This window comes from Cucumis sativus, chromosome 7 (assembly GCF_000004075.3).
Source record: "Cucumis sativus cultivar 9930 chromosome 7, Cucumber_9930_V3, whole genome shotgun sequence".
Lineage (NCBI taxonomy): Eukaryota > Viridiplantae > Streptophyta > Magnoliopsida > Cucurbitales > Cucurbitaceae > Cucumis > Cucumis sativus.
The window spans coordinates 1460978-1486937 of NC_026661.2; the positions used below are offsets into that span (position 1 = coordinate 1460978).

General features: G+C 34.5%; 5 protein-coding genes across 10 annotated transcripts; 2 read left to right on the forward strand and 3 right to left on the reverse strand.

Moving 5' to 3' along the window:
* Positions 1–877: 877 nt before the first annotated feature.
* On the reverse strand, positions 878–3451 carry LOC101216894 (SEC1 family transport protein SLY1). Of its 2 annotated transcripts, none has more exons than XM_004153775.3 (2): positions 3236–3451; positions 878–3084 (listed from the first exon to the last, which is right to left on the reverse strand). In XM_004153775.3, exons 1-2 carry the CDS (start codon positions 3264–3266, stop codon positions 1259–1261), a joined length of 1857 nt encoding a protein of 618 aa, XP_004153823.1. In that variant the 5' UTR covers positions 3267–3451; the 3' UTR covers positions 878–1258. The 2 variants fall into 2 exon arrangements, with proteins under 2 accessions (XP_004153823.1, XP_011658626.1); XM_011660324.2 differs by lacking the exon at positions 3236–3451 and having other exon boundaries at positions 878–2610; positions 2708–2848.
* A 1654-nt stretch (positions 3452–5105) lies between these two features.
* LOC101217133 (protein LAZ1) lies at positions 5106–11599 on the reverse strand. 4 transcript variants are annotated; one of them, XM_031889263.1, is made up of 10 exons: positions 11003–11599; positions 9746–9922; positions 9603–9659; positions 8945–9053; positions 8533–8717; positions 8358–8446; positions 7483–7744; positions 6348–6608; positions 6140–6258; positions 5788–5911 (listed from the first exon to the last, which is right to left on the reverse strand). In XM_031889263.1, exons 2-9 carry the CDS (start codon positions 9860–9862, stop codon positions 6163–6165), a joined length of 1176 nt encoding a protein of 391 aa, XP_031745123.1. In that variant the 5' UTR covers positions 9863–9922; positions 11003–11599; the 3' UTR covers positions 5788–5911; positions 6140–6162. The 4 variants fall into 4 exon arrangements, with proteins under 4 accessions (XP_011658627.1, XP_004144883.1, XP_031745122.1 ...); XM_011660325.2 differs by lacking the exon at positions 6140–6258 and having other exon boundaries at positions 5106–5911; positions 11003–11583; XM_004144835.3 differs by lacking the exons at positions 6140–6258; positions 11003–11599 and adding an exon at positions 10592–10985 and having other exon boundaries at positions 5106–5911.
* Positions 11600–13447: 1848 nt separating this feature from the next.
* Positions 13448–18047, reverse strand: LOC101210644 (ubiquitin domain-containing protein DSK2a). Of its 2 annotated transcripts, none has more exons than XM_004153772.3 (8): positions 17458–18047; positions 15664–16425; positions 14989–15197; positions 14782–14895; positions 14528–14586; positions 14188–14216; positions 14016–14105; positions 13448–13919 (listed from the first exon to the last, which is right to left on the reverse strand). In XM_004153772.3, exons 1-8 carry the CDS (start codon positions 17699–17701, stop codon positions 13771–13773), a joined length of 1656 nt encoding a protein of 551 aa, XP_004153820.1. In that variant the 5' UTR covers positions 17702–18047; the 3' UTR covers positions 13448–13770. The 2 variants fall into 2 exon arrangements, with proteins under 2 accessions (XP_004153820.1, XP_004153821.1); XM_004153773.3 differs by having other exon boundaries at positions 13771–13919; positions 15679–16425; positions 17458–18044.
* Positions 18048–19879: 1832 nt separating this feature from the next.
* Positions 19880–21610, forward strand: LOC101222183 (exopolygalacturonase). Its single transcript, XM_031888785.1, is given in 5 exon segments — positions 19880–20026; positions 20126–20425; positions 20760–21278; positions 21358–21564; positions 21566–21610. Coding segments are annotated over 5 exon segments (1218 nt in total).
* A 1168-nt stretch (positions 21611–22778) lies between these two features.
* Positions 22779–23979, forward strand: LOC105436224 (zinc finger protein ZAT3). Its single transcript, XM_011661391.2, has one exon. It carries the CDS (start codon positions 22942–22944, stop codon positions 23815–23817), a length of 876 nt encoding a protein of 291 aa, XP_011659693.1. The 5' UTR covers positions 22779–22941; the 3' UTR covers positions 23818–23979.
* Positions 23980–25960: the final 1981 nt, after the last annotated feature.

Below are 25960 nucleotides of genomic sequence, written 5' to 3' on the forward strand. Positions count from 1 at the left end.
TAAGATTTTACACATTAACATACAAATGCAAATTTGATGAAATATAATAAGTATATATAAGAAATTATTAATTATATATTAATTATGTAAAATATATAAAAAAAAACAATGCAAAATAAAAGAAAATGATGTGATATATATACTTGAGAGATGGTAAATATATTTCATTCAATGTAAATATTTTTATCAAAACATTTGACTGGCATAATTGTAGAACTACTCATTGAAATTATTTTGAAGTAGATGAACATAATAAAAAAAATATTTTTTTATTACAATAGATCTCAGGTATCTAATAAATACAAATCTTAATAACGTAAAATTGAATAATAAATACAAATCTTAATAACGTAAAATTGAAGTCCACTCACACATTTAAAATTTTTGATAACATTAAATCCAACTTATAATAAGTCATCCCTATTTAAACTTATAATAAGTCATCCCTATTTAGACTATACTATAGTAGCTAAAATATCTTTTGTTTGAGATCAATGGATGAAGCCCCTTCCAATTTTATGCTTTTAACATTTGTATATAGCTAACATTGTATCATTAATGTGGTAAATTAATCTTTCCACAACTTTTAGATTCAAATTCAAGCTTTTACTCTTATGAATTATAAAGCTCCCGTGAACCAAATTTATGGATTCACCACCACTTCAAACCACACTTTACCCAACTACATATTTTATCACGTAAGACACATTTGACGCTTAATAATATCACACATCTAAATGCAATTTTCAAATCTTCGAAAATTTCAAATTAGTTTGGATTCTAATCATTTTAGAATCGTCTTTTCCACTTGGGGTTGTATACTGGCCCCTTAATTCCATCATTATAAGCAAATAGTGAACTTAGGTGTGAGATTCAATGATCCATCCAAATATATAAGTGTAATGCCTGTTCTCTTATGCACTTTTCAAAAGCAAAATAATGTGTGAAATAGAAATGTTAGGCAATATGCAACTACTACAAAGAAAAAGGCTTAGAATATTTGCGTAAGACATACCAAAAAAATTGACTTCCCATGCTCAGATAGTAGATTCCCCCAAATCTACTGTTGATTTGCTCATCAGATCCTCTACTTCAATGAGAGAGAGAAAACATCCCAAGAAACCCAAAGGTGATCAACTTGGAATATGTAGACTGCTCTATGATCAAAGTATACATCTATAGAAATTATAGTGTTATATGTGACAGATGTTTCATCAAAATAACTCCAAAATCCTTTACACTAAAGATCTGTACTAATTTACTTGGAAGATACGGCAGCATTGCCCAACCCCATCTTTTCCCCTAACAGTATAAGTTGCTCTACAAATTCCTCTCCAGTTAGAATTTCTGTTGTACCATATACAACATGCTTGGGAGCCGGCTGACGATGTGAAAGTTCCTGCAAACTTGCATACTCTACGTAGTTACCTCCACCAATCATAAACACAATCGCTTCCTTGAAGGGTCCCTTCAAATGGCTACTACTCGTTCCAGCGCTCGACCTTTGAGCACGTGGATCAAGCACGAGATAAGAATCAATTTCAGGATTTGGCTTTCCCTCCATTAAAGCTTCCACTGTCCTTGTTAGTGCAAGTTGCCTATCAGTTGATAATAGATTTTTTACACCAGCAGTCATTGCGCTAATTGATTGTCCGTATAGCTTTTCAGCCCAATTGACAATGTTGCCTTTGGTAGCAGAATTTGCAGCTGCGAACGGTACGTTTAACGACTTTATCTTCTTTACATATTGAAATGCACTTTTGTCGATTTCCAACTCCCTTAAGACCTCTTCAACTGCTTCGATCTCTGATTGATTGATGTTTTCAGAAGAGATTAGATATATGATAGCAAACCGAAGCTTGTCCATCTTAGTACCTTTACCTCTAAGGACACCCAAAAGCTCGCTCCGATCAATGCCACCTCTAGACATTATTTCGCTCTCCTTTTTCGCATAGGAATCAAGGGACCTTTCCTTAATCTCACCAAGCAACACAGTAGCAATATTCATGTGCTTGTCAATGATTTGCTTTCTCTCGGTTAACTCAGGCAATGAGTTCACAGCTTTCATCAAATGCTTGGTGTTACCTATCATATCAGCTCCATCAAACTCACCCTCAGCAGCTCCACCAGTCTTCCTATTAACCTCATCAACATCCTTCTTGTATTTGTTCAACTGTGTCTCAATCTCAACTGCAACTTCAGGGAACTCCAACGATCCATTCGCTAACCAAAATGGATCCGAACTATTCAACTCATAGTTCATTCCACCCTTTTCACTCTTGACACTCAACCCATTCAGTTTAAGCCCAAGAACATCATGCACCAAAGGTCTGTATCTAAAATCATGCTGTATTCCAACAGATAACTCGAAATTACGATCAAATATACACAGAACTGGACGCTGAAAGGAACTCATAAACCCCCCAGATTCAGAGAACAAGTTGTTCTTTGATAACAAGTGATCCCTTAACCTTTGATCCAACGCCATGGCAACCATCTCAGCAGGACCTCCTCGTGGGCACCGAATAATCGGCACCACAGCAAGTGTAGCCAAAACACAGAACAACCCACCAACAATCCTCTCCACAATCTCTTCAATCTCACGATCCCCTGCCGAAGGATCATTCAGTTGCACATAACTAGATTTTTGAGCTAAGGAAAACAAATTATCCTCTAAGGTAACAAATTCCAAATACTGATCATGCACCTTAGCAATCCGTTGAATTGAATCCGATTTCAACGCTTCAGATGCTAGGTCTTCAAGCAGTGGGCGAGGAACAGAGGATGAGAAATTGAGGAAGAAGGTATCATACATAGAACGAGAAGCATCAGCTACGATCCGGTCGATATTATGCTTAGTAGGTTGAAGAAAGTAAACAGCAGGTACATCATGAACAGGTTTACGGTCCTTGTCAATAAGAAAGTAAAGAGTAACGCCATGTTTACGCAAGTCCTTGACATGAATTAGAGGAGAAAGGAGGTTTCGACAGAAGGTGTCGTAGATCAATATCTTGTATACCTCTTCGTTGGCCGCACCCGTCAGAGTAACCGGTTGGTTCAGATTCAACATACGGATAATGCTTTCTGCGAAAAGATTAAATGGAATCAGTTTATAAGACGTCGGAGAAATGGAAATCAGGAAACTCGTGGAGTTCATGTGTATGATTGATTAGCGGCGATGGAGACTGAAGGAAGAAGAGGAAGAAGAGGAAGAAGAAGAAGAAGAAGAGTTTACCAGTCTGCTTTTGGCGGAGATTGAGAGCCATGGATGAGGAATCCGATCAGGCGGTGAAGGGAGAACGAGGAGATAGGGATTTGGAGTCGGGCGGCGGCGGCGACGGTGGATACCTCAACGCGCGTAAATTGTGTCCGTCTCTTTATCAAAGATGGATACTAAAACCGACGAAGTGGTAAAAGGTTTAATTATAAAAAGTTTCGGTTTTCAATTAGCTTTTGAAAATTTGAATTTATTTCGACAACAAAATTGTATCAAATTTAGAAAAATTTAAACAAACTCATTAAACTAAATTAAATTAACTCAATGTATAAATATTTCAAACTTCTTTTAGTTTGAATTTAATAAAACAAGAAGCCTTCGAGAATTAAATAGTTAAAAGTGAAATGTATCACAAAACCATCTCATATTTCCAACAGCTTTTTCTTTAGTAACTTAACATATGGTGATTGATGAATTCGTATTATATCATTTCAACAACACTCTATTGAAGCTTTACATTGATTTCACTCCGTTTGATAACTTTTTTTCTTTATAGAAACAGAAAAGCTTAAAAATATTTGTTCGGAGGTTCTATTTTATGAATAGATCCAAAGTTGGTTTTTCCAAAAAAATTATATTTATTGTTTTAACAATTTCATTTTACATCTTCTGAATAAACATTTGAATTATTAAATAAAAAATTGATCAGTCAGAGTGGCCATTGATCGTTTGGAGTCAATTTTTTTAAAAAAAAAAACCGACCTCGGTTAGTCGATTTAACACTTTAAGCTGACCAATCGACTTTGATTTAGTCAATTGGATTAGTTTTTCGATCTATCATACTTATCCATATGTGTTCTATTATTTATATATATATATGTATATTGTGACAAACACATGGAGATATTGAGACTGACGATTCAAAAATCCAAATACATTGACACTCAAAATGGAAAGATGCAATGGAGGCAAAACTTAAAAGCCTAACATGACAGAACCCAACATGGATCCTTGTACCTAAGCCACCCAACACCAACATAGTTGGCTCCAAGTGGATCTTCAAAAATAAAATTTAGAGAAGATGGAACCATAGAGAAACGTAAAACGAGACTAAAGGATATTCTCGTAGGTCTCAACTATGAGGAAACCTTTAGCCTTAAGGATATTCTCGTAGGTCTCAACTATGAGGAAACCTTTAGCCTTGTTAAACCAACAATAATTTGATTAGAACTTGCTCTTGTTTTTCTTTCAACTGACCCCTACAATAACTATAGACGGACTATTCTTCCAACTGGTTTTGAAATGGAACTCATAACATCAAGCATATACTAAATAAATTTTAAAAGTAAATTATCACAATCTATCAATAGAATGTGATAATTTACTACATTTATAAACATTTTGATTCATTTAGAAGTATCCATATCTCTTTTCTTTTATGTCCATGAGTGGTCATTTGTCTTCTCTTAGAACAACCCATCTAATTCTAGAACATTTGACTAACAAAAAAAACTCAGTGCGAAATTAATTCGTAGATAGGCAATAACCAAAGATTGAAGTCATGACCTTTTAGTTATTAGAACTATCTATATCTCATTTTTTTTACCACTAAACTAATCATTCTATTCCTTCAAGTTATACAAACCTATTGCATAAACAAAACTAAACTAAGCGCAAGTGATCTATCTAATTTCTGCATAGAATATAATATAAACTTTTCTTGTTTATAATCAAACCCTATGAAATAATCAGTCTCCTCCAGTAGCAATAATTCAGATCGATCATTCCAATGAAAATAATGCAGCTTTGTAACTTTAAACTTCCTTCACTGCATGAATCAAGGAGCAAACTACTTTTAAAAAATATTAAGAACATTTAATTGATAAGATTATAACAAATCTCTCTACTAATATCTATATATATATAAATATGTATATATATATTTATATATTTATGTCCACCCCCCACAAATAAATTATGCAAAATATCCCAATTCTGATATTTCATATCCATCTATTTACAAGAATAGCAAGGCCATACATAGTTTGTAATCATGATACACTAACCTCATCATAGAGTCCATTTAAATCCTTTGTGCACCAAAAAAAGCTTTACCTTAGCATCTGGTTGCACACATCATCATAGCAGGAGTTTTCTATTGGATTCTTCCCTTGATTGCTACGCCACACAACATTCATTTGAAGAGGCTTCACAAATTCAGGCATATGCAACAACTCAACACACATCTCTCATCTATTAGGACTCCACTTGATAAGTGAACCACAACCCCATCCCTCGTTTTTTCACTTGATTTGATTATAAACAGCAGTTACCTATTCTTTACTAGTCTTTGGTGATCCACCGGCGGCCCCCAACTTGGTACTTGCCATAACCGTGATCACTGCTGCTTTCTCCGCCACTTTCTGCACTTATATAACCTGATTTACGCCGGTTCTTCTTTTCTCTTATGACCCCACTATCACTATAGCTCCCATTCAAAAGGGGGTCATCGATTCCTCGAATGAGTTTTCGTGTGGGCGACGTGATACAACTGTCATCCTTGGTTCTTCTTTTATCCTTGTCACGTTTCTTAATGTTTTGGGAGAGCTTCTGTAGTTTTTCGTTGAACTTTGTTATTCCTTTTTCCATAGGTTCAACTGCTTGGTTTACTGTGAATTTCAGGTCGCTCACAATCTGTAAGCAAGTTCAAAAAGTCATTTCAGGTCGTAGAAATTACTGGAGTTACTAAAGAAGTATAAGAACATAGAAAAAAGAACCCTAATATGTTTATTTTCAAAAGTAAACCAACTCAACCTTTTCATATAAGAACACTCGATTGTCTTCCGAAGGCACTTTGGCCCGCTAAAGCTAGTTTATTATGGTTAATGGAAAAAGAGCAAATGTACGTTCCATAGTGCTTACTTTAAGATAGTTTCCCATGTTTTCTACTTTCCCATGAGAGTATATGTACACACGTACATATATATAGTTTTTGTTTGTATGTATGTAGTATTCAATGCCAAACTATTGTGCCAAGTTACCTTAAGAAGCAAAAAACACCAGAGGACATTAATCCCAATCAATTAGATAAGTCAAGAATGTAATATGTACAGTGAAGAGGATAACTTACATAGCCCCCACCACCAACAAAAACATCTCGAACACTCTCTTTGATTGTCATTCCCATTTTGGGGTCTTGGTCTTCAAGGTCAGGTTGGGGTAGGCGTAACTTTGTAGGACGCTCGCTATCCCGAACCTCATCTGGATCTAAAGGACAGTCAACGGATGCATAATCGCCAAGAACAGAAACACTTCCAGGATAACGGTCCCCCATAAGTTCATAGGGTTTTGCAGTAAATACATACAAGTGAATCACTGAAGCAATGGCCATCTGTGCTGGATGAATTTATAGATGTGTTAAAATTCAGTTTTCTGAAATAAAAATCAATAATCAGATGGAACTTTTGGAATGGGTAAAAGAAGAAGATGATGAATCAATAGAAGAATACATCTTTTAGTTTCTTACTAACAAAAACCAGTTTTCAGTACAATTAATCACTCCAAGCTGTGTTCTTTAAAGCACGGAAATGAGACAGTTGCCATAAAAGAAAAAAGGATGTTTCATAAAACAAGAATAAGAAACATAAGAGACAATATGGTGTTCTATTAAATGAGATAAGTAAAGAACGTTCACAACTATTTGATTCTTCAGATGAAGTCATTATCAGCAGACAAAATGTAAAAGGAAATGGAAAAGAAAAAAAAACTTAATTCATTCAAATTCTAATACAAAAGGGTTGCTTTAATAAATACATAGAAATCAGGGAATAATTAACTGCATGATGCCAATCGCCAATATAGCATCACCATCATCACAATTCTTCTGACTCAACGTACAAGCTCAATCAGATAACCATGACAAGGTCTCTATACCATCATATGTATAAAAGTAAATGAACCTCAACTATCCTATTGGTTTCAAAAATTTGTTCCTGTATCAAATTTCAACAATCAAGTATAGAATTTAGGCATAACACAGGTAGAATAAACTTTTCTATTTGTAGTCTACTCTTATCCATCTACGAGAAAGGGAACTACATTAAAGGGTAAAATGACTTTTTAAAAAGAGTTGACATTATTGGCCAAGTCTGACACAAGTTGCATAATCAATGGTGTCACCAATAATAGATTAGATTTGAAACAGTTTAAAAAATAATAATAAATAAATAAATAAAGAAGAAAATGCAGGAAGAAGAAATGGCTACCTCTATACAAATGATGAAATCTTGGACACTTGACTTAAACTGTAACCCTTGGGCTACAGGACTCCTGAACAAATCGAAGGCAGATAGGAGAGCAATTCCAACACCTTGCCACCAAGTCAAAAATACTATAGATTTAAACATCAAAAATTTGGCCAATGGCTTTATATGTACCAATTCATCCTTTGTAACTGTATAGAACTGAATCAGGCAGTACAGTGCCCATGTTTGACTGAAATTTAAAACCACTGCCATATAAGGATACCTACAAAAGAAGTGTTAAAACCATCAACCAAAAAATTCAGCTGTAAAACCTCCAATATTTTCCACCAGTCATTTTTTAGAAGCAATAATAGTCGGACAGATGCAGTTACAGTTATCTAATTAAGCACTCCCCGACTAGAAGTATTTGATAAGTAACATAATGAGAGGGAGCAAATGGAGCCAACTGAAAACCAAATTTTGAGACAACCACATGGACCTTATTCATTAATTGAGATTTAATTCAGCTAAATCAATAACAAAATCAGTCTAGAAACAAACAAAATTTACTAACAGGAAAAAGATAGAGAGAAGTAAGGAACCGTCAACATGAAATATGACAAAGAAGGACATGCCAACATGACAAATCAATAGCAATAAATTCCAGACCCACACATGAGATTGACAGATGGATCAAATCAAGGACGTGAAAAGGTAAGACATACACAATTCAAATTGCGTAAAAAAGTACATGAGGAATCGTCCAATACCATGTAAAAATCAAAATCAAAGAAAACCCCATCACATGACATAAAACAAATTCGACATTTGACATAAAGTTAGTCCACTATGAGAGAGAGTAAGCAACGACAGAGTACTTGAAAATTTTGGTTTACCCGCATTTGAAATTAAAGTCTCCTTCACAATAAACACCAAAGTTCTCAAGAACTACAGCTAAAATAGAAGTGAGGGACTTTATCATCATCTGCCATAAAAAAAACCATTAGTCTTCTTTAATCATATTAAAAAAGCATTAGATAACAAAGTATCCATGGTCAGTGGCAAGCATACATATTGGACGATTCCAATTTTGATGACATGGTAAACCCATCCACCAATTTTCCACGGCTTTAAGAAAAGGTTCATAGGGAAAACATGTTTGATGGTTCCCTTTTCTGAGCTATGTTCTAATAAAGGTGTCTTAGTATTTGAACGTCCTTCTCTCTCTAAAAATGCAATAGTTCCTTCTTCTCCACCTAGTATAATCACAAGAAGGTTAATCAATTATAAAGGGGTCAGTAGATGACTTGGTCTATGTGAAACTGCAAGAAAATTTTAGAACTTCGCAGGCAAATAGATAAAATGATTGGCAAATAGCAAATTCAGTCTGAAAACTAAGTTCAGACTCCTGCAAAATTAAAACCCATATCCTCTATCATAATCCAACAATACTTTCAGCAGAAATCTTTTCTAAAGAACGTACCCAAGCAAGCAACCAGGTATCGTCCAAAGCAGTACATTGCGAAGGATTCATAGCAATCGCGTAGTATCTCAAGATAAACACTTATTGATGGGTACACCAATGATACAAACTGTTCACAGTAAACAAAGTAAGAGAAAAGGAGAAGGTGCAAATTGCACACAAGATATCTGTTGCATACAAAACAGAGAAAGAACAGACAAATTCGATACAGAGGGAAAATTATATCCTATTACCATAAATTCTGATAAGTCAAACAAAATATATCTTCCCAATGTTTAAAATCATTACCCATTACCAGCAGAAAATATCATGTTGTTTATAAGTCTAAAAATCAATTTGAATTTCGAATTGACAAGGTTGCCTTTTTTCACTGCAAATACATGTAAGGCATCCTTAAGAACACGTTTTTCAACTGCTCTAGTCAATATTCTCCTTCCACGATGAACTCTGAATTAAAATACAGTCACTATGATATCCACCATGCAAGGAAGAACAAATAGTTAAGTTGGATATGGAAACTTCTTACTATTTCAACCATAAAACTTTGAGGGAGGGTCAGATTGCTAACACTCAATAAGGTGATAGAAAGAATGTAAAAAAGAAATTTATCTCAAGTATTTGCCTAGTTATAACAGGAAGCATTCAGTTAAGAACTTACTGATTCAACACCATAAGTCGGGACCATCAGGATAACACCAATCAAAAACTTTTGCTCCTGAGAGACGATAACCAGGAATAATTATACTATTTGAAAGGAAATCAGAAAAATTACAAGGAAGCATGTGCATGGAATAAGAGAACCTCTGGATTCTTATATGCAGAGAGGTGCTCGAACAATAGATACAGTGAAAGGACAAGAGTCAGAATAACAAGTGCGGCAGCTGCTAATGTCGCCCATGTTGGAGGTGTGTAGGTCATTGATATGTTAAAACAAGTCAATATCTTCACTTGACAGTTTCAGTCTGGAGTCTCAATTACCTTATTCAATTGGAAGAAAGGAGTAAATCATTAAACCTATTGAAATGCTCACACAGTGTTATTAATACGCACAACCAAACATCTTCATTTAATCGTTGATTAAGAAGGTACCACATCTATCTTTCCTATCTAAAAAATACACAGAAACAAGTAATAAACTTTCAATGCTTTAGAAGAATGAACCGAATTTTACATCACAAGGTCTATCTAAACTTGGGCTTAAATTACAATTCTAAACAGAACTCAAAACATTTTAAGAACTGACTTCATAGCTAAATCGCTACTCCACAAAGACAGGAAATCTTTCATGATAAAAGAAATCTAACAGGGATAACCTCTGGGATCTTGTTAAACATTTTCCTTCTACTTGATCGACTTCTTCTAATTTGTCTAGAAATTATAGCATACCTCAATTACTCACTAGATGAGAAGTTTATCGTGATCCTTTGGTAAGTGAGAATATCTCATCTCCTCCTTTTCTATCTCCCCTTTGACAATGAAGTTTTTGTTTCTTAGAAAATAAATCGAATTTGCTAGACACATAGATTCATCACGAGTAAATTTCAAAAATACTATTTATTTTCAGAGAAGGCTTCATTTGCCTCAGCTACTCCGATGAAACATGGAAGGATGGAAGCTAATGAATCAGTTAAATTCGGTGGTAATCACCTGGTACATATTTGTGCTCATTTCACCTTATAGCCAAAAGGGTACCGATGCCACAACTAACCTCGACGAAGAAGGAAACTGTGTAAACTCCGCAAACCCAAATGGAAGAAAGGCAAGAAGAGTAAATGGAAATCAAAGTTTCAAAAATACTAATAAGATACTGATAAATTTTGGAGAGAAGCGGGAATCACGAATCAAACTTTGAATATAGTCATAAAACCATTCAAACATTAACGGAAATGGAGATGATAGCAGCTACTCCCAACCAAAAAGAAAAAAAAAATCAGAGAAATCGCCATTAGAATCAAGAAGAAAACAGAGCCACAGAACGACCGAATAGTCAATAAACGACGCCGTAGAGCTTCATCAAAACTGATTGGTCACAGAGACGAAAGAAAGGAATTCCCTTACCCGAATCAGGAATAAACCCTAGAGAACTGTGCAGCAGAAGCACGGGGAAGGCACGTGACTTGGGGAGTCCCGTGCGTCCCGTCAGCGTCCCACTACGACGGAGGGGAAGAAAATTTTGCCAATTGCTAACCTCCAAATTCCAATACACCTCTATCCTTATCGTCTCTTTATATCAATTCCTTTCACCATCAAAGCTTGAGCTAGCGATCTTCGTCACTCTCGGTCAGAATGACGCACATCGTCCACCGTTGCGGCCGGTCGCCGGCGTTGCTTGAACGGTAAGTCGATTCTTCAAATCGGCGTAGCTTTTCACGCCGAAATCTTTGTGGTCGTCGTTAGGATCGGAAAGAATTTTCTTGGATTCAGCATTTGAAGGTTGTTACAGATTTTTGGAACAGCGTAGAGAGAGGTGGAGATGGAAGGTGTGAATTATGATCTCGCCGGCAAGCGGCGGTGCAACGACTTGCTTCGGCGGCACGAGGAAATTGCTCTCCCTCCGTGTATTTCTTTTTTCAATTTTGCACAAAAGTGAATTCTTTCAGTTCAGAAAAAAAAAAAAGTTTGTTTGAGGATCTGTTTTTTCAATTATTTTTATGTTTTTTCTATTATTTTCATTCAGTTTTTTTTCTTTCTTAGAATATTCTAATTCAAATATATATATATATATTCAATTCAAATAGTGTTAATAACCTTAAATGAAAATTTGCTCAATTCCTCATTTAAGACCAATATTTGGGTGTACTTCCCAACCAGAACTAAGCAAAACCAACGGCTCAAATATGTTGCAGACGGCTAAAATTGAAGGTGGTTCGGCTAGCAAGGGTTTCGGCTCGAGTATTGGAAAGGCTCAGTGCACGCGGCTCGCGTACGGCTTATACAGAAACGGCTCGGTGCACGTGGCTCGCGTACGGCTTATACAGAAACGGCTCGGTGCACGTGGCTCGCGTACGGCTTACACGGAACTGGCTCGATGAGCGTGGCGCGCGTACGGCTTATGCAGAAACGGCTCGGTGCACGTGGCTCGCGTACGGCTTACACGGAACTGGCTCGGTGAGCGTGGCGCGCGTACGGCTCACACAGAGTGGCTCGGCTGCGCATGGCTCGCGTACGACTTGAACGAAACTGGCTCGGTGCACGTGGCTCACGTACGGCTTACACGGAACTGGCTCGGTGAGCGTGGCGCGCCTACGGCTCACACAGAAGTGGCTCGGCTGCGCATGGCTCGCGTACGACTTGCACGAAACTGGCTCGGTGAAGGAAAAACGGCTCCGCTTCGCGAGAAGGGTAGCTCAGACGGAGGACTCATGCGGCGGACTGAAGTTGGAGATCTGCGCGCGGCTTGACTATGTGCACAGAGAGAGACGTTCGGATCTGATGAGTTGATAATGACTGTATCATAAATCATTAGAGATTCAATGGTTTTATAAGATCAAAAGTCTATATCATAAATCACAAAAATTACATTGAAAAATTAAATTATACAAAATTGAAATTTCAAAAACTAAATTGTTACGTACGAAAGTTCATAGAAAATTAAAAGCAAAAACCAATGAGCGACCGTGACACGTGTGAAATATTAGAAACGATATTATTTTGGAAAATTGACAGAATATTTACAAGTGTAAATAATTCTTTTCCTACTTTTCTATTATATACATAAATAATTTTAAAAAAATGTTATTTCAACTATGGGACTGAACTTTTAATTATATAACAACTAAAATTAATTCCAAATTTGAGTTAATAAAGGGAATCACTATACGTAAATGTTCAATAAAGAGAATTAATAGCTAACTAGTGTATTTGTGTTAACGTTTTATTTGTTACCCAATAAACCTTTATTATGGTGGAATTTGTTTAAAAAAGAATAATTTGATTTCACATAATGGAATCAAATTTTATGCCTAAATATGATGACAGATTTCAACACTTATTGAAGTTAAAAGAGAATCCTTTCCCAAAAGAAAAAAATTAATTAAAAAAAAAAAAACTAAAATTGTAATAATAAAAAAAAAGAATAAAAGAAAATATACGTTGAAACAATAGTAAGACAAAATAACAACTTAAATTAAAAACCTGATTTAAACACAAATTTTACATCTTTCTTCAATGAAAATCAGCAAATGCAGCTTACAGAAGCAGTGAAATAACTTGAAAATGTTCATAAATGATCTTTAATTCTTTATAAATCAACTGATAGAAGAATCATGAACTGTCTTTTTTCTTTCACAAACACAAATAGGAATTTGAAGATTACACGAACTAAACTCAGGAATGAAAATAGAAATGGAAGATTCTGTTCATAAACTACACAAGAAGATGAGAGCAATAATACCAAAATCAAACACTCTCGAACTCACCAATTTCATCAAAGAATTAGAGAGACGAATGACAACAGAAATGAGCATAAACATTTTTAAAAAAAAGAGAGAAGAATTTAAAGACTGCTGCTGATAAAGGTCCAATAAAATTTGAAACATTTAAAATGTATTTACAAGTCTTTTTGGAGGGATGGATGATGAAATTGGGGAAGGGAGCAGCAAATTTAATATAGTAATATCCATAACATATCCACAAGTCTATATATATATATGTATCTCTATCTCATGAGGAAGAACTTTCAATTATTCAGATTCCAAACATAACCTGTAATGTCTCTGCCATGTGCAGCTGTTTGTGTCTGTAGATCTATAGTTTCACTAGTACATGTCTGCATCACAAATCCCAATTAAATTTTTAAAAGAAGAAAAGTAGGTAATTTATCAATTTTACTGTCCGAGATTTCCCAGCAGTCGCTCCACAGCAGCATGGACGTTCCCGGAAGTAGCACGTAGAGCTCTGATGTTCTCTTGAGTGTCAAAGAAACCCATCTCTTGGAGCTGTGAAAGTTGAGTTGCGTATAGTTCTTCTGGGGGAACTGCATAAGAAAGTTCATTTGATCTTTTAAGTATGAGGGAGAAATAGGCGGGATGCAGTAATGACAAGAAAATAATGAAGTAAGCAGATATCAAACCATTTGGATTGTGCGGGGCAGCCAAACCGCCAGCACCGAGTCCACCAAACAGGTTCATTAACATCTCTAATCCAGCAGTGTTAGGAACACCTATAACTTATGTGACTTAGAAACATTGGTTGTGTAAAAGAAAATTAGAAACATCATATGAAAAAATTATCCATCAATATACCTGCTGCAGCACCTGTTTGAGCAGCATCTCTGTAAAACACAAAGTGAAAAATCAGTGTGAATAATGAACGAAATCTGATACAATTCAAGAGGATTAATCGTATAAAAATCATATCTTGTCAAACTCCATTAAACTAGTAAACTAACAGACAGTTACTGGGCAACAGAATTCATTATGGATGAGGTTTGATTATACAAAGAAGAAAAACAGTTTAGATATATGATGATGAGTCTATAACATACTATATAAAACGTGATCCTGACCATGGTTTCAAACGGCCTAGTATTCGAGCTATAAAGGTGCACAATAATGTCCATTTAAGAGAGGAATTTAGACTCACTGAGACGATGGCTGTCGATTTAAGGTAGAGAGGAGGGACTGCTGAATTGATAGCATTTGCTGCAAGCAGAAAATACAGAAATGAACCAATAAAGTTATAGATGTACTTATTAGGGAACAAAAATTTGGTAATGATATAGTTAAGCTATTATGAACCATCATCATAATACAATGAACAGCAATTGATTTGAAACACTCTCATCGATTTTCTTTTTCTTCTAGGTGCGTTGGGGTGGGGGATGTATGAGAAGTTACCTGCATCATCTCAGGATTAGTTAATTGGCGAACAAACTCTGGATTTTGCATCATCTCTCTTAATTGAGGATTCATATCAACCATACTTCGTAGCTGTGGATTGAGATTGAGGATCTACAGTTCAAATCAAAGAATGTGGGAATCACAAACCTTTCAAATGGCATTACAACTAATTTAGCAGGAATTATTATCATATAAGTACAGCACTTGATTCATATACTGAGGATTGGAGAGCAGACTCTGCATCATCTGTGAAATAGCTGGGTTTTGCAGAAACTGATTCAACTGAGCTGGGTCTGGCACAGCACCAGCAAAACGATCCATATTTGTACGACCAGCCCCTCCTAAACCCCCAATACCAGGAGCCCTTGTATCACCAGCTGGAGTAGGCTGTGTGGTTGTAGTCTGAGTTCCTCCTAAAAATTACCATTGAAATATGCCACCATTCAGTAAAGACGAGATGAACCATGTTAATGGGATGAAGGAAATGAGGAAGTTGGATTCCTAAATGAATGGATGAGAATCAAATTTACAATGGAATAAGCCAAAAAAGCTTGGGTACTCAAGAAAGAAAGAGTTTTGCGTTTAATTTGGGCATAGAAATATAATATCATAGGTAAAAATTTGTATTAAAAAGAAATCATATTATTAACAAGCAATAGTACCTTCAAGTAACAACCACACAAAATTATAAATCTTATGCAAAATATATCAAGGCATAGACAAAAACAAATCACTTCCCATTATAATTTCATGTGAATGCAAAAAGAAAAATGTATGTTAAGCGGGCGAGCTCTTGCAAAATAATGGGAGGAATGGACTAGAATTGCAAACAAAATTGTATTTAACTAGTCTTAAAAGGTATAAGTGGCAATGTTTTACCACTAGCATTATTACCCCAGGGATTAGGAAGTGGATTTGTATTCGGAGCAGCATTTCCTGTTGTTTCTGATCCTGTAGTTGAATTATTGGACTCATTCCTCGCTTGTGCACCTCCTTGGTTTGCCAAGAGAGCAGCAAATGGGTTTGAACTCGAATCATTTCCAGCATTTCCAGCCATAGTGGTTGCATTTAGAAATGGCTCCTGGACATTTTCATACATCCGCCTCAGCATGTTAAATCCCTCGGGAGAAGATTCAATGTTACTCATTGCTCTGTCAGTGTTTCTCATCATCTCTCTCATGAGTTCCGGATTCCTTGCAGCCTCTAATGTCTGTCGAAGGATACCAGGGTCATTTAGTATATGAGCAAGCTCTGGGTTCCTGTCAATAATATCCCGCATCTGAGGATTGCTCATAATTAAGGTTCGCATCAAGTCAGGGTTATTCATCAAATTCTGTATTGCAGGCATGTTCATTATTTCCCTCATCATGTTTGGATTCTGAGTCAACTGTTGTTGCACTTGCTCAAACTCAGGAAGTCCAGCTCCACCTCCACCAAGAGGATTGAAACCCAGTCCAGGAAATAATGACGCACCAAGGCCACCATTTCCAAAAGCACCACTCTCATTAGAACCAACACCTCTTGTGACTCCAGGAGCGGTGTCAGAACTTCTAGTATTAACATTAGAAGCAGGCGCAGAAGGTGTTGATGAAGCTTGGGCAAAACCACGAACCATGTGAATAGTGTGATCTGCCTGTAAACCTTGAGAGGAGGTAAAAAAGATAAGTCAATTTTTCATTTTTCAAAACAACTTTCGTTGAGAAAAAATGAAAGAATAGAGCATACAAAGGGAGCTCAGCTAAAATTAGGGGCTCCAACTATACAAGACAAAAAGTCAAATTCAGGTCACAGAAATACGCAAAGAAGAAAACATGTCCTCAATGCCAAATACATCAAAAAATGTGAGTGCTAATGAAACAAGGTTCAAGGGATCTGCAAAACTGCAAAAGGCTATAGACAGAAGGTAAATAGTGAGCACAATTTATCGATGTAATGTGTCTCATAATAATCACAAAATAATAAAGAATTAACTACATGATATAACTCAGCAACATGTGCTATGAACATTAAAACTCTAGCACCAGGAATGAAACAGAAAACGAAAGCTTGAAATGTATAGATATCTTGATAAGCTAATCATACAGATTTTTAGCTTCATATAAACAAATATAACTTGAATGTGCAAGAACCCCACATAATGTCATACATATTTAATTCAGAAAGAATAAAAAAATATAGTCACTAAACTTAAGAAAGTCAAGAACAGAGAGGATCATAAAGTACACAACCGGCTGCAGCTGTTGTACTAAACTCGGTACATTCCATTAAACTGTACTCAGACCCAACAGAATAGAAACATAAAGAATTTCCCGTTAATTCCCAGTAAAAGGATCTACACTTGGCTTACGCCAAAACCCTGTACCAAAAAGGGAACATTTGAGGCAAAGGGGAAAAGAAAAGAATCAAGACAAAGAGCCGACATGAGGCAGAAGCCGATTATAATCCAATCAATCAGGAGAATCCCTTAGGAACAAATAAAAACCAAAACTTGAAAAAACGATCCCAAAAGTTTCACATTCACATATCCTTCCAATGAGAGGAAAAAACTCAATTATGAAAAAAAAAAAAACATAGCAAAACGAGAATTACCCACCAAAATTTAGTCCACATACTTCTAGATTAAACAATTCCATATAAAAAAAACTCAAAAAGACAAAAAAATGAAGAACATACCATAACTAACTAAGGTCTGATCGTCCTTTAAGATGCGACCCTTGTAGATCAAGCGCTGCTGATCAGCTGGAATATCACAATTCTGAGCAAGAATTGATTTGAATGTCGCAACCGTAGAGTCCAGACTCGTGGTGACAGAAAATTTCGACCCATTAGAACATCGAATGTTAACTGCAACACTAACTCCTCCTTCTTCAGCATCGCCATCAACCCGGTGCTCGCTGGAATCACCGTCGGCACCCATATCCGTTTAACGCAGATCGATCAGCAAAAGCTAGCTCGAAACGAAAAAAGGGGAGGAGGTGGGAGAAAGGAAAAAAAAAAAAAAAAACCTAACACAGACTCTATCCCAGAAGAAACATCGAAAACCCCGAAACGATAACGAAACCCGGAGATTAAAAGGCGAGAAGAAAAAAGTATGTAGTGCAATAAAATGAGAAATACTGTAAGACGAAATGAAATCGAAGTATTGGCAGTACAAAAAAAATTAACAGAAAGAAAAGAAAAGAAAAGGGGGAAGAATTGAATGGATTTGAGAAGGTAGTGTGATGATGAAAATGCGTAAAATGAAATGATGTATGAGAAATTTTGAGAGATGGGTGAAGTAAAAATGGAGGTGAATCGCATATTCCATCCATTTTTCTTTAATTCTCGGGCCTGGATTTTGTTCCTTCCGGTCCGACAAGATAGGGTTTCGATCTGTAGGCCTCGCTTTGAATTTCGCCACATATTTCTTTTGGGCCTTCAACCCCTTCTTTTATTCCTTTGAAATTACCTTGTCATCGAAATACAATAAAACTATTTACATTTTCTTAAATAACAAAAATAAATTAAAATATTTGCAAGTTCGGTATTCTATTATCTTTTTTTACTACAACATATCAATAACTATCGATAAAATTTGTTATAAGTTGTAAATATTTTATAAAATTTGTTATTTTTGAAAATTTCAAATTCGATTTGATTAGTTTAAATTCTATTTTGAATCTAAATTTTAAATAATTTATTAATAATATTGGTAATTATTATTAAATTAATAATATATACTTTTACTGACCATTTGAAATTATCTTTTAGATTAGATTCTTTAATTTAAGTCCAAATTACGTGTTTTATTTTAAAAACTCTCTCTTGGTGGCGACCCAAATTACGTTTTACAAAGAAGTTACTCAACAAAGAAAAAAATAATCATTGCTTTCAATGTGATGATTTTTTATTTAAAAAGAAAATTAGGATTTTGATATGTGTTAATTAATTTGATTGTATTCATACGAAAAAATTAGGAACAAATGTACTTGTTTTTTTTTTTGGCAGCTTGAGTTAATCATGAGGTGTTTTTTGCTTGTTGAATAATTGTATTTTATATGAGAATTTAAAACATTGGAGCAGTTTTTTTTCCATATTTTTTATTTTACTATTTTATCAATTTAAATTAAAATTTTTCATTTATCCAAAATAAATCTTCTATTTTGTTATTATTCTAGTTAGCCCTTAAATAATAGGTTATTATAAAATTATAATAAGTAACAATTTTATATAGCATTATTTTTTAAAAATTGTAAATATAGCAAAGTTTATTATTGATTAATCAATATTTGTTAATGTTGATATCATAGTAGTAAATAAGAAGAGTTGCATCAAAAGATTTATTTGATATGGATATATGAATTATGCAAAATCTCCTTTATATACTTGATTACGCGATACATTCTACGTAAATTTGTTCACGACCTCACTAAAAACATAGAAATAAACAAGATTCTTTAAAAACTATTGGATTATACAATAATGGCAATAAAAAATCAATAATTTTTCTTATCTTTACGAGAAACAAAATCAATAATTTTTCTTATCTTTTCGAGAAACCAACTATTCCTTCCTAGTACAATTTTTTTTTTAATTTTCATTTACTTCTAACCATAAAAATCATAGATACTCTAAATGGTACTCAACAACACTATAACGATGTGACGATAAAAAAAAAAATATAGGTCGTTAAAAATAACCCTTGGGTTTTACATTTTTAAGTAACATGTGGCTACAAAAAAAAAAAGTTAATCTTGTTTCCTCGATGATGAGTCATTGTTTTGTTGGTTTGGTAAATTTTTTGTTTCTTATAAAAAATGTGGTTGTTTACATTGGTGGGTGAAGGAAATTTTGCACCGACTAATGAACAATAAACAAATTTTAGTTATTAAATTTGTGTATAGGTAGAAGTGAGGGAAGGTCGATTAAACAATATATCACACACAAAGTTCACAACTCTCGTAACCTCTTTTAGGTTCATTGCATCTTTTCTTTTGTTCTTCGATTGATATATATATAGAGATCTTGAATGTAAAATAAAATATCTTTATCTTATACAAAATTTCTAAACATCAAAACATAAAGAAAAACTTAAAAGAGAGAAAAAAAAGGCGGTATGGGTATGATTAAGTATTCGAACTTATTGATTACTACATTCTTGATGTCATTGCTATCATTTACTATTGAGTCTCAATCTCATGTTGACGTTATTTTTCCTTTGAGGAAGTATGGTAATATTGTGTCTGGTGATGATGTCACTGAGGTATAAACACACGATAAAAGTATATATCAAAGTGATGACTTAATAAATTAATTAATTGTTTTTGCTAACTTTTGTAGTTTTGTTACTTGTGAAACATAGGCTTTGAAAGATGCATGGAATGACGCATGTGCATCTGTTCGTCCAAGTGCGGTGGTTATTCGAGATGGAATATTTAAATTAAGAGAAGGAGAATTTAAAGGCCCTTGCAAGAGCCCTATTGAAATTCGAGTTCGTGGAACATTGCAGGCTCCAAAACACCCTCATGGAGATAGTTGGATTACTTTTGCATATGTTGATAGAATGACAATATCAGGCAAAGGAGTTTTTGATGGCCAAGGAAAGGCGGGTTGGGAAAAGAATGATTGTCATAAACGTATAGATTGTGTTAACCTCCCTATTGTAAGTTCTATATCTTTTGTTTTCCTATCCATTAACCTCATTCGTCTTTGTTCATTCTTAAGTGGTTCGTTAGATATTGTTCTCTATTATTTTCATTTTTATAATTTGGTAAATGTGTTTTTAACACCATATGATAATAATTAAAAAATTAAATATTGAACGAAATTTAACTATAAAAAATTAGGCAAAAGAGCTACTTTTTTTTATTTTAAAAAAAATATAATGACTAAATAGATGGAGAAAATTCATAATTTTCGTCCCTCCTTAATAGTTTGTGCATGGCTTTCTCACCCTATCTCTGACATGACTTATTGATCGCATATCAAATGAGCAGAGTTTAAGATTCGACTTCATTACCAATTCAATTGTGAGGGGAATAACATCACTCGATAGCAAAAACTTCCATGTCAACATCCTAGGGTGCAACAATCTTACATTCCAAGGTGTCAACATAATTGCACCAGAAGATAGTCCCAACACAGATGGAATACACATTGGTCGATCAATTGGGATCTCAATCTTAAAATCTCGAATAGCAACAGGAGATGATTGCATCTCACTTGGAGATGGAAGCAAACGAGTGAAAATCACCAATGTGACATGTGGGCCAGGTCATGGAATAAGCATAGGAAGTCTTGGAAAATACACTAACGAAGAACCTGTTGACGATGTCGAAGTAAAGAATTGCACAATAATGAACACCACTAATGGTGTTAGGATCAAAACATGGCCATCCTCTCCTGTTGCTGGTATTGCCACCAACATGCATTTTTCAGACATTACAATGATCAACGTTAGCAACCCAATTCTCATAGACCAAGAGTACTGTCCATGGAATCAGTGCAATCGCGAGGTATTGATCACATTCTTAAAACTTTGATTTTGAAATTCTTCATGCATGTTAACTTCACGAATAAACTTTCATTTTTCAGATTCCGTCAAATATTAAGATTAATAACGTGAGCTTCAAGAACATTAAAGGAAGTTCTGCAACTCCAGTGGCAGTCAAACTTATTTGTAGTAGCAACCAACCATGTGAAGAAGTAAAAGTAGCCAACATTGACCTTGTTTATAATGGAATAAATGGTCCGGTTACATCTCAATGCATGAATGTGAAACCAATCATTTCAGGAATACAAAAATCCTTCGATTTGCTCTTCTTCTTACACTACCGCTTCAAAATAATGGACAACATTACTTAGAATATAAGACAACTCCTTTGTCTTTTATTTTTCTTTTGTTTTTTACTCTTCAAAATAAACAAGAAGGTTGTAATGTTTGAGACTAAGCTTGGTAACATGAGTATACCCTAGATTTATTAATGAAATTTTTTGGGTAAAATTATTGTGAGTAGTACATTTTCTTCTTTTTTAAAACTATTATTGTCATTGTTATTTTCTAAGGGAGTTTGTTCTCTTACAAACTAAATAATACTCAAAACTTCTTCTTTTTAATTATTAGTTTATTAAATATTTGAATTCTATAATTTTCTTATCTTATTTTAACTTATACACATGCATTTCATTTTCAATGTTGTAATATAGCATTCGAAAGTCAAATTAGTAGTATTTAAAAAGTGTTGCTGAGTACATCTAAAAGTTCAAAATGGGAAAACAGGTTGGCTGAGGTCGAGACCGAGTCCAGCAACATAGGCTTAGCCAAAAAGAGATGAAACCCTAAAAGCACTAGGTAAAGAGATGTTTGTGTTGGACAACCTCAACCCCAACCCCAAAAGGATCCTTGAAGAGGTAGTTTAGTCACAAACTCTAATCAGACAAGAAAAAGGAAGATCATAATCAAATCAAATTAAAACTTATAAATAAAGACAAAAAAAAAAATCATAAACAATAAGTAAGTACTGGAAATACTCTTCTTACCCTCCCAACCTTGTGATTAAGTATGGAGGTGATAATTGTGGCTTACACCAAGTATCTAAGTTTCTCTCTCTTTGTTCCTGAAGTATAAATTTACTAAACATTGTCGTCTTCGGGAGAGCAACTATCAAAATTTAACATCAACATATCATAAAGAATTAATATACAATTAGAATTTAGTCCATTTTGTTTTGAGAGTAATTTCGTATACACACAAGAGTAATTTGATATACAACTACGCTTGGGTGAGGGTATTAGCAGTAATAGGACGATCCAAAAGAACTCAAAAAAGGAATAAAACGATGTGTAGGAAATGAAGGGTGGGGATGAAATTTGAGGAGGTAAGACTAAGAGTCAGTTGAAAGAGCGGCAAATAATAATGATAATAATAAAATGGTAAAAGGATCTCTCCCGTACTGCCCGTAACTACCTCAATAACCAACCCATACTTAAAAGGATCAATAAAAGAAGAAAGAACCGCCATGTCTTTGTGACACAAAGAACCAATAACCGTCTCTCTTCCTACAAATCCCAAACCCTTCCGCCATTGTTACACTTTTTTGCTTCAGCTCCCCTTTCTTCTTCTTCTTCTTCTTCTTCTTCTTCTTCTTCTTCTCCTCTCTCGATCGACGTTTCACCATCATGAATCCGCATTTCAACTCCCTCTCCATTACCACTACTACCAGCTCTCCTATCGACCTCACCATTATTCCTTTCCAACCTTCTTCTACCTCCTCTTTCGACGACTCATCCTTACCCAACCCCCGTCGTCCTCGCAAGAAACGCTCAAGAACCCAAACCCACGACCACCACCACTACTCCACCCTTCTCACCACCACTTCTAAATCTAAGTACACCAAGAAACCCGATCCTAATGCACCCAAGATCACTCGTCCATGTACTGAGTGCGGGAAGAAGTTTTGGTCCGATAAAGCGCTTTTCGGTCACATGAGGTGTCATCCTGAACGTCAATGGCGTGGGATTATTCCCCCTGTTAATTACCGTCGTCCCGTTTCGGCTTCTCCTAATTTTAGCCCTAATGTCGAACACTCTTCTAATTCCTTTACTGAAGAAGATCAAGACATTGCTAATTCTTTATTAATGCTTGCCAATGGCCCTAATTTCTCCATTTCTAGGGTTTCTGACTCTCGGTTTGAATGTTCGAGTTGTAAGAAAGTGTTTGGATCGCATCAAGCACTTGGGGGGCATAGAGCAAGTCATAAGAATGTAAGAGGCTGTTTTGCTATGGCAAGGAGCGATGAAGAAGAAACAGAAGATGAAATTACTCTCTTTGGGGATTTTGGACGCCATGAAAGGAGTTTTAATCTGGAGAATGAAATGTCGATGATGATTTTAGGGACAGAAAACCATGAGAAGAGATTCCAATGGGAGAATAATGCAGCTACTGATCAGGAGAGATTTGTTAATTTGGATTTAAACTTGCCTGCTCCTCTTGAAGATGATTCCTCTTCTTCATATTCTTCAAGCCTCACTCTGGATCTCAGGTTGGGTCTTTGAAGATATAATAGATAAGCTTTCTTGTTGTTGTTGTTATTGTTCTTCTTCTTCTTCATTCTTTTGTTGATATGTTGTAATTTAGGCTTTACGTATATGGCTCTCTAACATTCATATCTCTGTCTCTGAAGTGTGAAAATTAGTATGCTTTGTTAGCTACATATTTTAGGTAGACTATATCTGGAAATTTCTCATACATAAATTGATGATCAGAAGCTGTTTCGTCTCTTTAATAATAAATTACATAAGGCCTAGCTAGCTGTGTTGCTCTGTTCATATTTGTGAATGGGTTCTCTATTATTTTGTTCAATGTTTAGTTTTGAATGAATTAGGTAGTGCTCCATTTACTAATGGTTCGTTATGTTTTAATTCATGGGGTGATCACTTCCATTTTCAGGAGTATGATTTTGGTTTTGCTTTCCATTTTCTGATCCACATGTATATTAAATTCTAAGATCAAAAGTTTGATCCTTTTTTTTGGTGGAGAATTTAGTGTACCAGCACACGTACTTTACTCATAGATATTATTTCACATTATGTACTTATGTGAGTGATCTCAAACACGTTGAATAAATTGACATAAAAAGGAAGATAAAAGACAAACAATTGGGAGTATTAAGACTTTTGTCAAGATCAAAGTACAAAAGTGGACACTTTTTGAGAACTTTTCTCTTTCAATATTCAACCACTCACTTTTACTCACTACTACTAACTCTATTGATAGGTGTGAGATTCTTGGAACTAAATTAATGAATATTATTAGAAGGCTTTAGAATTACTTGGTCTCGTAAAGAAATGTTAGGTCGTTTCTAGATCATATCTTTAGAAATACGCTTATTTGTAATCATTCAAATAAGTCTAGACATTTAAGAAAAAGTTCAAAGAATAATTAGTGTTTCTTGTGCTTTTAACTTATCTTTCGTAAATGAGTGAGATAAAGGTCAATCTCTATATTTTCTTGTCTATATTCTCGAGGGAATGTCTCCTCCCTCGTGGGTTTAAGTCACGAATCACACACATAATAAGCCCAAATATGGGAGAAGACTTGGGGTTTGGGTGTGAAGTAATTAATATAAATGTAAAACAAACAAAAAGGGCATTAAGTAATTAAATTAGAAGAAGCACTGAATGAGTTTCCTTTAGTGAGTCAGCTTAGTAGACCCAACTTCTCATCATGCATTCATCACTTTTCTTATTTACAACAACTTGACCTAATTACAATCCTCTTGTTGCCATACCCCCAAAGATTTCGAGTTAAAAAGGAACTCTTTTTTTCCCTTGATCAAGCAGCCAAACCCATGTAATTGAGCAAAACCCATGTAGATTTCAATTACTTTAATTGGGTCCAACACTAAGTAGAAGCGTAACCTTCATCTTTTAAACTTCAAGTGAGGAGAACAGTAAATGATCAATAATACACTACAACTAAATGGACATTTCATTACACAATAAAGTAAGTGTAGCAAATTTAGAGAAAAATAGTCATCAAACCTAATTTCATGCATTTCTTAACTTTGAAGCTCCACATTTGATTGATCTAAGACAGATTCATACAATGACAAGTTATGTTTGACGTCAAGTTAAGGAAGTAAAAAGTAATTCTAACCCATATACTAATGTGTTTAACTTAAATAATGAACCATTTTGAAATAAATTGAACTGTTTGAGGATAACTCACTTTCAATATATTTTTATAAAAGTATTTAAATAAAATAAATTAATTTTTTTTCTCAAATCAATTGATTGGAGTAACACTTTAGTCTCAATGGAATTTGGAAATTACTTATATATATATATTTTTTTTAAGAAAGAGCATTTATGGACACTCCAATTCATTCTAGAAAAATTAGATACGAAATTTAAAGTAACTTGATGTTAATTTATTTAAATAATTGTTTGAAAAAAAATGAATTTTAAAAAAACAAATTATTTATATTTCATATAAAAGTTCCTAAATAAATAAATGACATAGTGTAAATATATTTGGACCATTTTGAAATTTTTGAGAAATTATCTTTTATTTTTTTTTTTGTTAGAATAATTTGTAAATTTTAAAATTGCAAGTGAAAGAAAAACAAATAATAAAATATTATTAGAAACTTTTAATAAAATCAATTCGTTTAGTTTGAAAAAGGAAAATGATTAT

What these genes read in the sequence shown, in the direction of transcription:
- LOC101216894 (XM_004153775.3), bottom strand. Translation starts at nt 3,266, where the DNA reads ATGGCTCTCAATCTCCGCCAAAAGCAGACTG. An exon ending in TCTCCGCCAAAAGCAGACTG is followed by an intron (nt 3,085 to 3,235) that starts GTAAACTCTTCT and finishes ATCTTTTCGCAG; the next exon opens with AAAGCATTATCCGTATGTTG.
- LOC101217133 (XM_011660325.2), bottom strand. Translation starts at nt 9,862, where the DNA reads ATGACCTACACACCTCCAACATGGGCGACATTAGCAGCTGCCGCACTT. An exon ending in CTGCATATAAGAATCCAGAG is followed by an intron (nt 9,660 to 9,745) that starts GTTCTCTTATTC and finishes ATCGTCTCTCAG; the next exon opens with GAGCAAAAGTTTTTGATTGG. An exon ending in ATACCTGGTTGCTTGCTTGG is followed by an intron (nt 8,718 to 8,944) that starts GTACGTTCTTTA and finishes TGATTATACTAG; the next exon opens with GTGGAGAAGAAGGAACTATT.
- LOC101210644 (XM_004153772.3), bottom strand. Translation starts at nt 17,701, where the DNA reads ATGGGTGCCGACGGTGATTCCAGCGAGCACCGGGTTGATGGCGATGCT. An exon ending in ATCCTCAGTATATGAATCAA is followed by an intron (nt 14,896 to 14,988) that starts GTGCTGTACTTA and finishes TTTGAACTGTAG; the next exon opens with ATCCTCAATCTCAATCCACA. An exon ending in TCAAACAGGTGCTGCAGCAG is followed by an intron (nt 14,106 to 14,187) that starts GTATATTGATGG and finishes CATAAGTTATAG; the next exon opens with GTGTTCCTAACACTGCTGGA.
- LOC105436224 (XM_011661391.2), top strand. Translation starts at nt 22,942, where the DNA reads ATGAATCCGCATTTCAACTCCCTCTCCATTACCACTACTACCAGCTCT.